General features: G+C 38.1%; 1 protein-coding gene across 1 annotated transcript in view; it reads right to left on the bottom strand.

Moving 5' to 3' along the window:
• Positions 1–2682: 2682 nt before the first annotated feature.
• eevs (2-epi-5-epi-valiolone synthase) overlaps positions 2683–12702 on the bottom strand; it is a 17135-nt gene continuing 7115 nt past the window's right edge. The window contains exons 2-5 of the mRNA XM_015021144.1: positions 6625–7258; positions 5057–5296; positions 3237–3489; positions 2683–3144 (exon numbers count right to left, since the gene is read on the bottom strand). Coding sequence (XP_014876630.1) covers positions 3047–3144; positions 3237–3489; positions 5057–5296; positions 6625–7258 — 1225 coding nt within the window. The 3' untranslated portion in view covers positions 2683–3046. The remainder of the gene's footprint in view (positions 3145–3236; positions 3490–5056; positions 5297–6624; positions 7259–12702) is intronic.

Here is a 12702-nt window from a genome sequence, read left to right as displayed (position 1 = left end):
CCTAACCATGTTTCTTTGTTTTTTGTATTATTGCAATAAACATCCTTTTTTACATCCATCTCTTTGAGTGTTTCTGCATGTGGGCAAAAAGTGTTAGACCCATCATGAAAAATGTAACGTGTTACAATTTCGAATCCAGTAATCGGAATAAAGTTACTTACCCAAATCATTTTGCGTTACTATGTTCTTTTTAAATGTAATTTTATTTCCTCTATGCATCGAGTGAACGCTTTATGGTAATGCGCAGTGGCGCAACTACACATTATTCAGGTGGATGCGAAAACATAAATCAGCCCCCCCCTCCGAAGGAAGGTTGAAGGAGCGTGGAAAACATACGCTCGCTCTATCCCCCCGGGACGAAGTTATGTGAAGGGTAAAACTTGTTACATTTATCTCGTCACGTGTGCAGGTGAAGGAGCATGAGGCGCGCTGAAGTGTATGGGAAAACATAATCGGCGCGCCGCCCCCTCCAGACGGGGTTTTGGCGCCCCTATGCGTTGCATGCGCTGCATAACCCCTTTTTGCACCACGCATGCGCACATCGATGTTATGTCACATACTGCTTACTCAGGAGATTTCTTATAAATCCATCATAGCTGTGTGTTATGTTTCTCAGACGTTTACGGTAAATTTTATGTAATTAAGCTGCTATGTTAATCAAACATATTAACATAAATTACTTTTGCTGTTTCTAATATTGTTACCAAACTGTAAACTACGCCTTGACTGCATGAACATTCTGAGGGTTTTTTTGTTGTTGTGGTTTCTTGGACTGTGGTCCAAATTATGTGTATTTAGCACTTAGCGTTGGAAACACACCAGTTTTTCCTGTTGTTAAAAATGTAGCTAGTTGCTCAGTGTAAAAAAAATAAAAGCCTTACACCATCAAGACCATTTGGAGGTTCATCCTCAGAACTGAAGTGATGATCTTGTGGAGTCAGAGCTTCTTCTGAGACAGTAAAGTCTTTAGGTTTTCTAATACCAGATCTCTGGCTTCCTCGTTCATCTTGATTTGCTTAAACCAGTGTTTTTCAACCCCTGTGCCGCGGCACACTAGTGTACCGTCAGTGATCGTCAGGTGTGCCGTGGAAATTATCCAATTTCACCTACCGTATATTCCGGACTATAAGCCGCTACTTTTTTCTTCACTTTGAACATGCAGTTTTCACAGAATTTTTGAATCTTTAGCATGAAGTGAATCATTGGAAATCAAAGAACGTGCTAATTTTCATTTAGAACAAGTACATGCTAGCAGCAGGCACGATAGAGAAATGTTTTCAAACTCATATGATGCAGCTTCTAAGTTGAGGAGTATTGATCTGGCAGTACAGGAGGGAAATAGAGCCGCTGCACGTAAACTCGGCGTGAACAAAACCGGATTTGGAGACGGAGGACTGCGTCCTTAACATATCCAGCAGTTATTTGGACGCAGCCCTCTGCTGCCCTCTGCTGGGTCTTTATGGAAAACCGAGAGCGGCAGAGATGCCAGCGGCCTGTAGCCCGGTGCGGCTGATATATGTATGTTTCCAGGAGGGGGGAGGGCGGTTCAAAAAAATTTGAAGGTACGGTTTATAGTATGGTGCGCTCATAGTCCGGAAAATACAGTAATTGGTCTTAAAAGATTTTTTGAAAACGAATTAATTATCTGCAAATAGCGCCATCTTTGTGTGTCTTTGCTGTAGTAGTGACTAGCGGCGTAATCGTGTAATGTTATTACCACTAGATGGCAGTAGGTACAGAGCATTTTACATTAAAACAAGAGAATTAGCGATACATGAATGTTACTACATTCATGCATCACTTCATTAGTCTAAAGTATACACTGAGATTTAATTTAAAACATACTGAAATTGTAGTATATTTCATTGTTTACTTTTAAAATAAGCTTAAAGTTAATATAAAAGTATATATATAATTTCTCAACCTCTGGGCATGATCTCTCTCTCTCTCTGGCTCGCTCTCTCTCTCTCTCTTCCAGAGGCCTGGGAGCTTGAGGGTCCTCCAGTATCTTGGCTGTGCCTAGAACTGCACATTTCTGGACTGAGATGTCTGATGTTGTTCCTGGGATCTGTTTGAGCCTGCTCCAGTTTGGGGTTGACTGCCCCGAGGGCCCCGATGACCACAGGCACCACTGTGGTCTTCACCTTTCAGGTCTTCTCCAGTTCCTCTCTGAGGTCCTGGTATTTCTCCAGTTTCTCCTTTTTCCTGATGTTGTGGTCACTTGGTATTGCTACATCCACCACAACGGCTTTCCTCTGTTCTTTATCCACCACCACAATGTCCGGTTGGTTCGTCACCATATATATATATATATACATACATACAATTTCTCAAACTCAATGATGTAAAACACAGAAAAGTACTTTTTTTTGACCTTTTGACTCTGGTAACACATGTCAACACCCAGTGTCCCTGCAGCAGCGCAGTATCTCCCAAATGCTCACAGCAGCTGCACTCATTCAGGGTCTTGGCTGGGTCCAGCGCCACCTCAGTGTTTTGGCATTCCAGAGCTGGGCTCAACCGTGTCTTTAAGCATTACCTTTAAGCTCTTGTCCACAAACTTTCATCAGTTTGTCACACAGTGTTAATGTATATTGAAAGGAAAAATAATTTTCAAAACATTTGATTTATAGTAAATAAACACACATTCTTTATTTGTAAAAAAAATAAAATAAAAATTAGTATTGTTGGTAAGTGTATTTTACATCAGAAATAAGCAGAAAATGAGCAAGCGTTATTGGCACTTACATGATTGTAACAAAAACAAATGGAAAAAAATAATTAATTTTAATCCATTTACCAAACCTATGAGCAGTTTTATTTACTACTTAAACACAAATTATGGCATTAATAATGCAGACCACTCCTTCCAGTGTAAATAAAGTTGTTCTCTGTAATATGAAAACACGATGGACGTATTTCCATGTTAGCCTGTAACTACGACAATGTCCCCCATGCATGTGAGCCATGCTGCAACAACGTACCTAATACAAGAAACACTTATTTGTTTAAAAACTAGACTGAGACATGATGTTGGATGTGGGAATCAAACGTCACAGGTGCTGTCAGAAGAGACACTCAGCTCCTCACACCACTTGATGTAAGCTCTCTGCAGGATGTCAAATGACATGTTGTTAAAAATTTCTGCAGTAGGAGAAAGCAAATAAAAACTTTAGATTCATTGCATCTAAAGTATTACAAATTACATTGAGTTTGTGCCAGTATTTGATTGTTACCTGCTTGCCCCAAACCAACAGGAAGTGGCATTCTGACCAAACCACCAGAATGCTTCAGCCTGTCCTGCAGAGACTTCTGAATTAGCTCCATGGTGAACTCCTCGTGCCAGACAGGAAGCTCCAGACCAACCATGCAGCTTATGATCCTTTGCTTTTCTTCTTCCATCAATAGGCCGCACTCATGAGACAAGTATACCATATAAGACATGTCAATGTTTACTGCTTCACCATGCAGTAAGGATGGAAGAACTTTCTGAAATACAGAGAGGAAAAAATAAGCTCAGAAGAGGTTGGTTCTACTTCCAGGGAGTATAAATATATCCAAGTGATTGACAGACATCTAGGGTAAAGGTGCACTCATTCCAGCCATGTTTAGTCCACTTTCATCAAACTCTAGTCCATTTATCTACAACAGGGGTGTCCAAAGTCAGTCCTGGAGGGCCGGCATCTTGCATGTTTTAGTTCTCTCCCTGGTTTTACACACTCGTTAGAAGGCCTAAGCAGAACACTGACTTGATGAAGAGATTGTTACAACCACTAGGGAGAGAAGTAAAACATGCAGGATGCCGGCCCTCCAGGACCAACTTTGGACACCCTTGATCTAGAAAGTCCAGTTTGTTTGGGGAGGTGTGAATGTGCAATTGACCTCAAATATGGACCAATAAAAGCAAATATAAGTCCGCCTACAAACCTACGCCTGGACTCAGTTGAAGTCTGCTTCCTCCCAAGACAGGAAGCAGGTAATAGCGCAGGGCATTCTGGGTAAATATAACCAAAACAAACATGCGAGTCTAGTCTAGTCCAAGAGAAATGCGTCTTTTACCATTAAAAAGAAATTGTAAACGAAAATGCCACTCCGTTTTATTTACAATTTATGAGGAAGGAAATGATGTTCAGTGTCTTCTTCAGAGGTTTTTGTATTGATTCCTTCAGAGGTTCTTGATACAACGCCACCACAGGCAAGGTGGAGAACAGGTTGCTCAAAGGGTTTGGACTGTTTGTCACAGTGCAGTGTGACAGAAAACTGCACTGGCTCAAAATGTAATACAAGTTGGAATTGTGGTACCCAATCAAACCAAGGCAATGGGACTATTAAGTGTGGAGAATGTGCTTCCAAGTTAAATGTTTCTACAGGGAAATCAAGATTTTACATATTTATAATAAGTCTCAAAAGGAACAAAGGAATAAGAAAACTTGTTCTAACCAACACTGAAAGAAAAACAAAAAAAAGGGTAACCAAAACAACACTACAATGTACTACTAGACGAGGTACATATCAGCACACATTATCATGTGCAAATATTGGGCATGGTTGACGTTCAGATTCTCCAGTTGTAAGAGCGGCAGGGGTTGGCTGGACTTGATGCCAGTATGGAGGGGACAGGGTTCTCATGCTGCCCTCCACAAGATGGCGCCCCGGGCAGTTGCCCATGTTGCCCATATCAGAAACCGCCACTGACCACCACTGATGTTTGGGAACGCTACCACTAATGTATTAAGTATTATCAAGCTCTTTCCTGTTCAGTTCTGCTTAAAAGAAATCAGCAAAATTATTTTTGGCATTTTTCTTGTCAATGTAAAAGAACTGAAGCAAGTCTCTTTCTATTATTTTATTACACAAAAGAAATCTATGGGTTTCACTGAATTCAGTTCAGTTGACCAGAGCGAGTAAACATAATTGAGCGATTTCCATTGTAGTGGTAATGTACCTGGGAATAATTTAATTGGATAGCAACAGACTTCAAACAAGATGAGACTAGTAAGAATTTTAAGATTTTGTAATAGTAGTAGTATTGATTAAAAAAAAAGTGTCAGCTCACCATTTCTAATGCTGGACTAATAAGGTGGCCAAAATCCACAAGTCTGTTTAGGTCGTCTTCCCAAAGGTTTGGAGCTAGCTCCTCTAGCATTGTTGTGATTGCTATGTGGGTTGCCTGTGATGCAACTTTAACACTACTGTGCCCATATAAAGTGTTGTCAGCCTGGAATTTAGTGTCCAACAGCATACAGCCATGTTCCTCAAGAAGCTCGAAGAGTCCCTGATGTTTCATCAAAGCCATCTGCAATGAAGGAGAAAATCACTAAAGAAATTAGGTTTTAAAACAGTGTAAAAAAGGCCATACTTTATGAGTAGAGTATTAAAGTGGCAGTGTTGTGTTTTCTTGACTGCTTCCTTGAGTGGTTATAAAAATGCTGTGTATATACTGTATATATTGAACATAACTTAAATAAGAAAAGTGACTTTGAAATGTAATGCCTTGAAATTGGGCATCTGTCTCCAAGAAACTTCTGCTCTTTCTGACACTCTTCCTTCAGAAAGTCATCACAACATGGTTCCACTATTAACACGTTAACAACATTTGTTTTTACTAGCGTTGTACTCCAAAGTGGCTCATATAGTGAACTCAGCAGATGTGCAATTGAACCAAGTAACTGTTGTTGGCTAGTCTCAAGGAGCTTAGTGGGGGAGTCATGGGGAAGGGTTGTTCCCTTATAGTGCTTATAGCCCCTTTAAAATGCTGATGATTTAAATTTCTTTAAGGAGATGCAAGAGAAAATGCATAGATTTCTCCAGCTGAATGAAAAACTGCCTTTCTCCAACCTGTTGCTGGACAGTGCCAGTCAGCTGACTGAAAAAATGTATCGTACATTTCTGTCTCGCTTACAAGAGAAATTCTGCTCCATCAAATACATCCATTCACCAGGATAGAAAGCCTGACTAATTAACCAGCTAATGTTGACTTCTTATGCTTGTTACTCTGTACAAAAGAAAAGGTTCAAGAATGTATTCTGTTCTGTACATTGTAAAACAATACATTGTTTTATTTAAAAAATTCAAAATTAATATTTTGCTCATTTACATATCAGCATAAAACCATTAAAGATGCAATTAGTATGACAGTGATCACCAATTTTTAAAATAATTTTTTGCAGTTGTACTGTTAATTGCTGCTTTTTGTTTCAAATGAGGTATATTGTGTTTTACATTTGTTTATTATTATTATTATTATTATTATTATTATTATTATTATTATTGTGTAAAATCATTAAAATTGTTAAACCATAACATTTTTTCCTCACATTTTTTCTCATACCTTGATCCATAGAAAGCTGCGATCTGTAGTAGTAGCAACAGGAAATAGTTGGGGGATCATGGTGCTACTTGTTTTTTAATGACTTATTGCGTGAAAAAAATGTATTCATAAAACTTTCAATGTGTTTCTTATTTAATGGAAACATCGCAGTTGAAAAATTGTTTTTTTTGTTACATAAGCAGAATATTGACAAAGTTTTGTGCACATTTGTAATGGACGCATAGCTACAGACAGATTTATTAGAACAGCAATACCAGACAACTGGTGCCGAGGTTAGAGATGAAGAATCCTACCTTTAGCATCTCTGCTAGCCCATTGGAGATGTGTCTTCGTGGAACAGTTTGCATAAATGATAGATCAAGCAATGCAGCTGCAGGTGGAATATAAGCCCCAAGTTTGTTCTTGCAGTTGGCGAAGTTTACCCCAGTCTTTGCCCCTACGCTGGCATCAATGTAGGACAGAAGTGTGGTGGGGACCCTAATGTAAGGAGTGCGCCTCCGGTACAATGAAGCTGCCAAGCCCACTATGTCTAGACAAACCCCTCCACCAATGGCAATGATGGGCTCTGTTCGACGGTCGAGAGCAAAGTTATTGACATCATCTAGAATCTTCAGAGCTGTTTCCATGGATTTGTTCCCCTCTGTGATTGGAAGAGCCAAAATCTTGTACACTACATTGTTAGCCTCAAGGTATTCAGTTAGCTTGGGGCCGTAGATTTTAAAGACTTCTTGGTCAATTACCACAAAACGCCTGATTGGTTTATTGGATTTTTTAATGTCCTCCAAATGTTGTGGGTCGGTGATGTGGCCCAACAAGAGAGTGTCATTGGTTGGGTCCAGTAAGTCATGAGTTTCTGTGACCTTGTAAGTAAAGGTGATGGGGCTGACCACGGTCCAAGAGGTGCCTCTGTCTGTGATGCTTTCATAGCTGTTGCACAAGACACAAGAAAAGATTATTAAAAAATAATCAGACAGGTTTCAAGATGTAAACTTAGGCTGCATCGATAAAAAGGACCAAATCTTGAGAACTACAAAAAATAGCAGCTAGCTAGTAAGATTAGCCAAACTTTCAGCTGATTTTCTGAAATAATAACCACTCAAACTGTAAATGTTCATATTTGTAGGATACAAGGGGATATTAGTTGACACAAAATCCAAAGTTGGTGGACTGGCTCACTCAACTGAACTGAGTGGAACTGATTTAAATGCTAACTGATTTAATAAGTTGAAATGCTAACTGATTTCATAATTTTTTTAATCAAGATACATTATTGAGTAAAAAAATTAATATCCAGCTGCAAAACAGCAACTTAACAGAGGTTTCTTGTGAAAGTATAGACTTGCGAATACAACTCTGTATCCCACAGTTAAGTTAATTTGCCCTTCTCAGTGTCTGGCAGGCTGCCAGAGATGGGTCAGGATTGCCCTGTCTATTGTATTGAAAGAGTACTTTGTAAAGCGTGTTAATTTTCTAAGGTTAATTATTTAAATTAAAGTTTGCAGATTATTTTGTTTATTCCCAGAGTGAAAGTAAAACCAAGATTTAAGTGCTGAAGTCCCTAAAAACATTACATATTAGTAAATTATTAATATTGAGTACAGTCTGAGTCTACTGTAATTTACACTGTCAGCATAGTACTCCAGTTTCCTATATATTCAATGTTTGATAGATATTAAAGTTCTGTGGTAAAAGTTACTACAGATTTGGATGTTATGAATAGATTTATTTGAAGACACTGGAATATGTGGACATTTAAAGCACTCATGTTTCAGTTATTAGAGACTGAAATATAGGAATTAGAGATCAGGAAAATGTGTGTATAAAATAAGTTTTTGCAAAATAAAGAGATGCAAATTAGGTGGGAAACGCTACACATTGTGTTCATTGCTGCTGCACTTTTTCTAGACTTACCTCGTTACCGACGAGGTAACACAAAAAAGTATTACCTCGGCGGCAACACAAAAAAGTGTAACACACCTTTTTGGTCCCACCACCCCCTACTGCTCCATCGAAAACTTCACAGAAGGGAGATTCAAAGTAGTTTAAAAAGTGTATTTCTAAGGAAACCAAGCATTGAGTCATTGACTTACATCATTCACTCCTCCTATACCAGCATGTAGTGACAGTAGAAAATAACATGAATTCAGAGACGATTAAACTGTGTAAAGTCAGAAAAAATATTCAGAAAACTAACTTAATGATAGAGCATGTACACCATATGAGCAATCTGCAGTCAGTCAGTTTTGGATGTAACACAAGTCATCCATAAATGCACAGGAAAACACAAACGCACTAACCAGGGCTGAGCCAGTGAAACAAATTGAGCATGGCCAAATAAAGGAGATGCAAGAGAATTAAAGTGACTGAAGTAATATGAGCATCCAAAAATAATAATCTCTAAATTAACAGAAAAATAGTATTTATTTATTTTGCAGTGACAGAAGAGTTTCTTATGCAACTCTGAACAGAAATAGCGAGACATTAAATTTTCTAAAATCATAGAAAAGCTGTGAAATAAAAATGTTTACAAGTTTAAATTTTTGATGGTTTTTAACTACGACTTGCCATATTGACACAAACTTGCCTATTTTGACTTTTCTTTTCAGTCTCCTAAAATTATCTAGTGAGTATGATAGAATAATCTTGTCAGGATTTTTCGATCCTATACAAGTGGCCATGGCAAGCCGTGGGAGAAAAATGATTGATTGATATGATAATTCAAATAGATTGATTAAACACCCTGTTAAAGTTTAATTATGACAATACTTATTTTCACAATTTTATATTGTACACACCTTAAGTGGACTTGCACATATGTAACCTGGTTGTATTTCTCTTTTGTTATAATTACACAAAATGTCTTTTTGGGGGGGGTATTTGTATTGTTTCTTACCTGACTGAAACACCTGTCATTGTTTTAACCGTCTTACTTTAAGATCGGAAGCCCCTCCTTTTTATTTCTTCTTCAGTGGTATTGTCTTTAAATTGTTTACGCCCCTTAGAACCTCCTCTTTTGTCATGTTGTCCTGTGGGAGAGGTGTGTGCTGTTTATTTTTTATCTAAATAAACAGCACACATCTATAAATAAATAATCTATTTATTTATAGATTATTTATAAATCTATAAATAAATCCATCAGTTTATTTGTAGATTTAAGTTAATTTTTGCTATGTACTTTTGTTTTGTGTTGGAGTTGGAGCAGGCAGCCTTTAACACGATTGTTTTCTTTATGTTTTTCTCATCAGAATAAATCGAGAATCATCCTTTTAAAGACAAACTGTGTCACGGCCTGATCAATAAATAAAACCAGCACAACACAGAAAGGATCCGGTTTCACATACATGTAGAAATGTTTATATATTCATTTCATATTCAGAAGTAATGCATGTGGAACTTGGTATAATACAATTAAAATAGCTGCTAAATTAGTTAGGATTCTACTTGAAAGTGGAATACGGGGAATTATGTTGGAAGACAGTTATGTTGTACAGTTTTAGACAGGAAAAGGGCCATGGCAGGGTCTCGGGTCACTTTGACAATGAAAGAAAGTTTGCGTGCATAAGGAAGGTTGGCTGAAGCCAAAAAGGGGTCAGAAGGGAATTTCTGTATGGACAAATAAGGAACAACAACTTGAAAAAGTTGTTAATCAACCTAACTGAGATGGAACAGATGTTCGCTGATCAGAATATGGAATAAGTCCTGAGACCATTATAAATTGTGCCAAGATAACTGCAAAAATTAAGGAAAACTTTAAATACACACCAATAGAGATGAAATAGGGTTGGGAAATTTTGGATTTTTTGTAGATGTGTTGTTTTTATTGAACATGTATTGTCTTCGCAGATGTGCTAAAATAAATCTCTTCCCACTTGCCCTATGGAGCACTGAGAAATATGAGTCATGTGCGTTTTTTTTTTTATATATTCCATGAGTTTGCCACCTTTTGTTCCCTAATACTGTCTTCCTGGGTTTAGTCATAACACAAGCAGCAGCATTTTTTAATCAGCTGCCTGATATTTTAGGCAGACCTGTGAATACATTGTTGCAATAATCAATGTGACTAAAGATAAATGCATAGACGAGTTTCTCCAGATCTTGCAGAGACATTAGTCCTCTAATCCCAGAAATGTTCTTCAGGCGATAGAAGGTCAACTTTGTAACTGTCTTTATGTGGCTCTGAAGGTTCAGGTCAGAGTCCATCACTACACAGCAAATTTGGAAGTGTTAATTCAACTCCTAGAGAGCTGAATTAAACACTTTGAAAGGGTATATATTGGTCCACTCTCAATTGTGTTAAAATGACACTTTTGAAACTGTTATTTTTGAAAGAGTTGAATCAACACTCAGTAGTTGAAATTTAACACATCAGTGTTGATTTACCCAATACTAGTGTGTACTGTCAAAAGTTAACAATATGAATGTGTCAATTTAACCCAGAATATTGTTAAATATAGAACATAGAAATCTGAGTTTTCAAATACTACTGGCAGGGTGTGCTGGGGTAGCGTAGGGGTTAAGCACAACCCACATATGGAGGCCCTAGTTCTCAATGTGGCTGTTGCAGGTTCGCTTCCCGGCTTTTACTGAACGTCTTCCCCTTCTCTCATTACCCACTTTTCTGTTTATTCACTATTACATAAAGGGCACTAGAGCCAATAAAACCTTTTTTTCCCCAGAAAATACCACTGGCAGTCAATAATCCCCAAATTCATTTTAAAAGACATTAGATGCCACTTGAATCTACAAAAATACCAACAGAAGTAGCTGTACATAATGTACTTTTATTTCAAAACTAAAACACTGACAGCAATATACAACAAAGGTCATACATTAAAGGTACTTTGCACTGAAGGTGAAGTGTCTTTGGTGCTGCTCTTATTTTCACCAACATGTAGGAGGAAGGGCTGTCCTGGTTCCACAACAAAGAGAAAGGCTTCAACACTGGCTCCCATCTTTGACAAAATGCTAAGACAACAAATAATAAAAGAATATTAATAATATATACAGCTACATTCAATAGCAAATGAAGCTAATGAGAAAGTGCTTCTACAAAGAAGCAGGATCATTACAATAACCACATACCTGCACGTATCTGACAACATGGTCCACAGTTTGACATGAGCTATTTTGGCATTTTTCTTGTGGCCTTTGGACGTAGGAAGAAGCAAGTGAACCAACAGAAGAATGCCTGTTTTTCCCAGCCTGGAAGGAAAATAAGAAAAATAGCAGACACGTTAGGATAATAAATAAATATTTTAAAAATAAGTGTGAGCAAAACTGATCAGACCCATCTGGGTGTGTCATGTGTCATGAACCATCATGTTCATTTAAAATACTCTGGCCACCTTTAGCCTGGAGAGCATTTCACCACCTACAAGATAAAGCATAACAAAGTCAGAAATAATTACCATGAACACAGCTCAGACATTAAGTGTTACATTATCATTAGGTATTACAGAAATTAGTCAGCTTACAGAAACATTTTGAACAGCAATAAAAGTCGTGCCAACCTGTCAGAAGAAACGTGGTTTCAGTCACCAACATGATGTACTAATGAAGAAAAAACATTTTGGCAGTTTTTAGATGTGCCACAGGTACAACACATTGGAGACAAATGGCTTAATTGCCTCCTCATTGTGTAGATATGTTCTCCAGAGTCCTGCTAATGACCTAATTATTCTATTCACGTGTGGTCCAGCAGCGGCACATCTAAATGTTGCAGGACAATGGCCCTCCAGGACTGGAGTTTGACACCTGTGGCTTAGATCGCTTGATCTACCAGTTCAGCACAGCCACTCCCCCGTTTTGCAGTCTACAGCCAAACACTTGAAGAAAACGACCCCACAGCTAAATAATGTTAACTCAAATGGCCTTCAGATTTTTCTGACAGTTTTAATGTTCGGTTAACCATCCGACACCTCATGCTACACCTGCTTGGCTAGCTTTAGCTTCTAACAAAAATAATAAACAGTCATATGTACCGTAATATCCAAACAAATAAACGTACGTTAAGCGAACTATGAATCGATACTCTTGCGCAAATGGAAAATTAATGCATTCATAAAAAAATAGTCAAAAACATGATAATTTTAACATGGAACTTACCTTTTTATAATAAGCTCCAGACAAGACGACATGCTGCTGTCTCTGCAAACACCTGACGTCACAAATATGTTGCAATTGTGGGAGGAGCTGTCTGGTGTCGATTTCTAATCAACATTTCTAATCAACACTAGATTGAATTGGTATTAGTGTTCATTTAGAAATCAATATCAGACAGAATTGCTTTTATTTAACACTGGAATAACACCAACTCTTTAGGGCAGTGGTCCCCAACCCCCGGTCCACGGACCGGTACCGGTCCGTGGACC

The sequence above is a fragment of the Poecilia latipinna genome, unplaced genomic scaffold (genome assembly GCF_001443285.1).
Source record: "Poecilia latipinna isolate Pla-1442-1.1 unplaced genomic scaffold, P_latipinna-1.0 Scaffold2731, whole genome shotgun sequence".
NCBI lineage: Eukaryota > Metazoa > Chordata > Actinopteri > Cyprinodontiformes > Poeciliidae > Poecilia > Poecilia latipinna.
The sequence above is the reverse complement of the archived record's forward strand: the minus strand, read 5'-3'. Positions and strand labels throughout refer to the sequence as shown.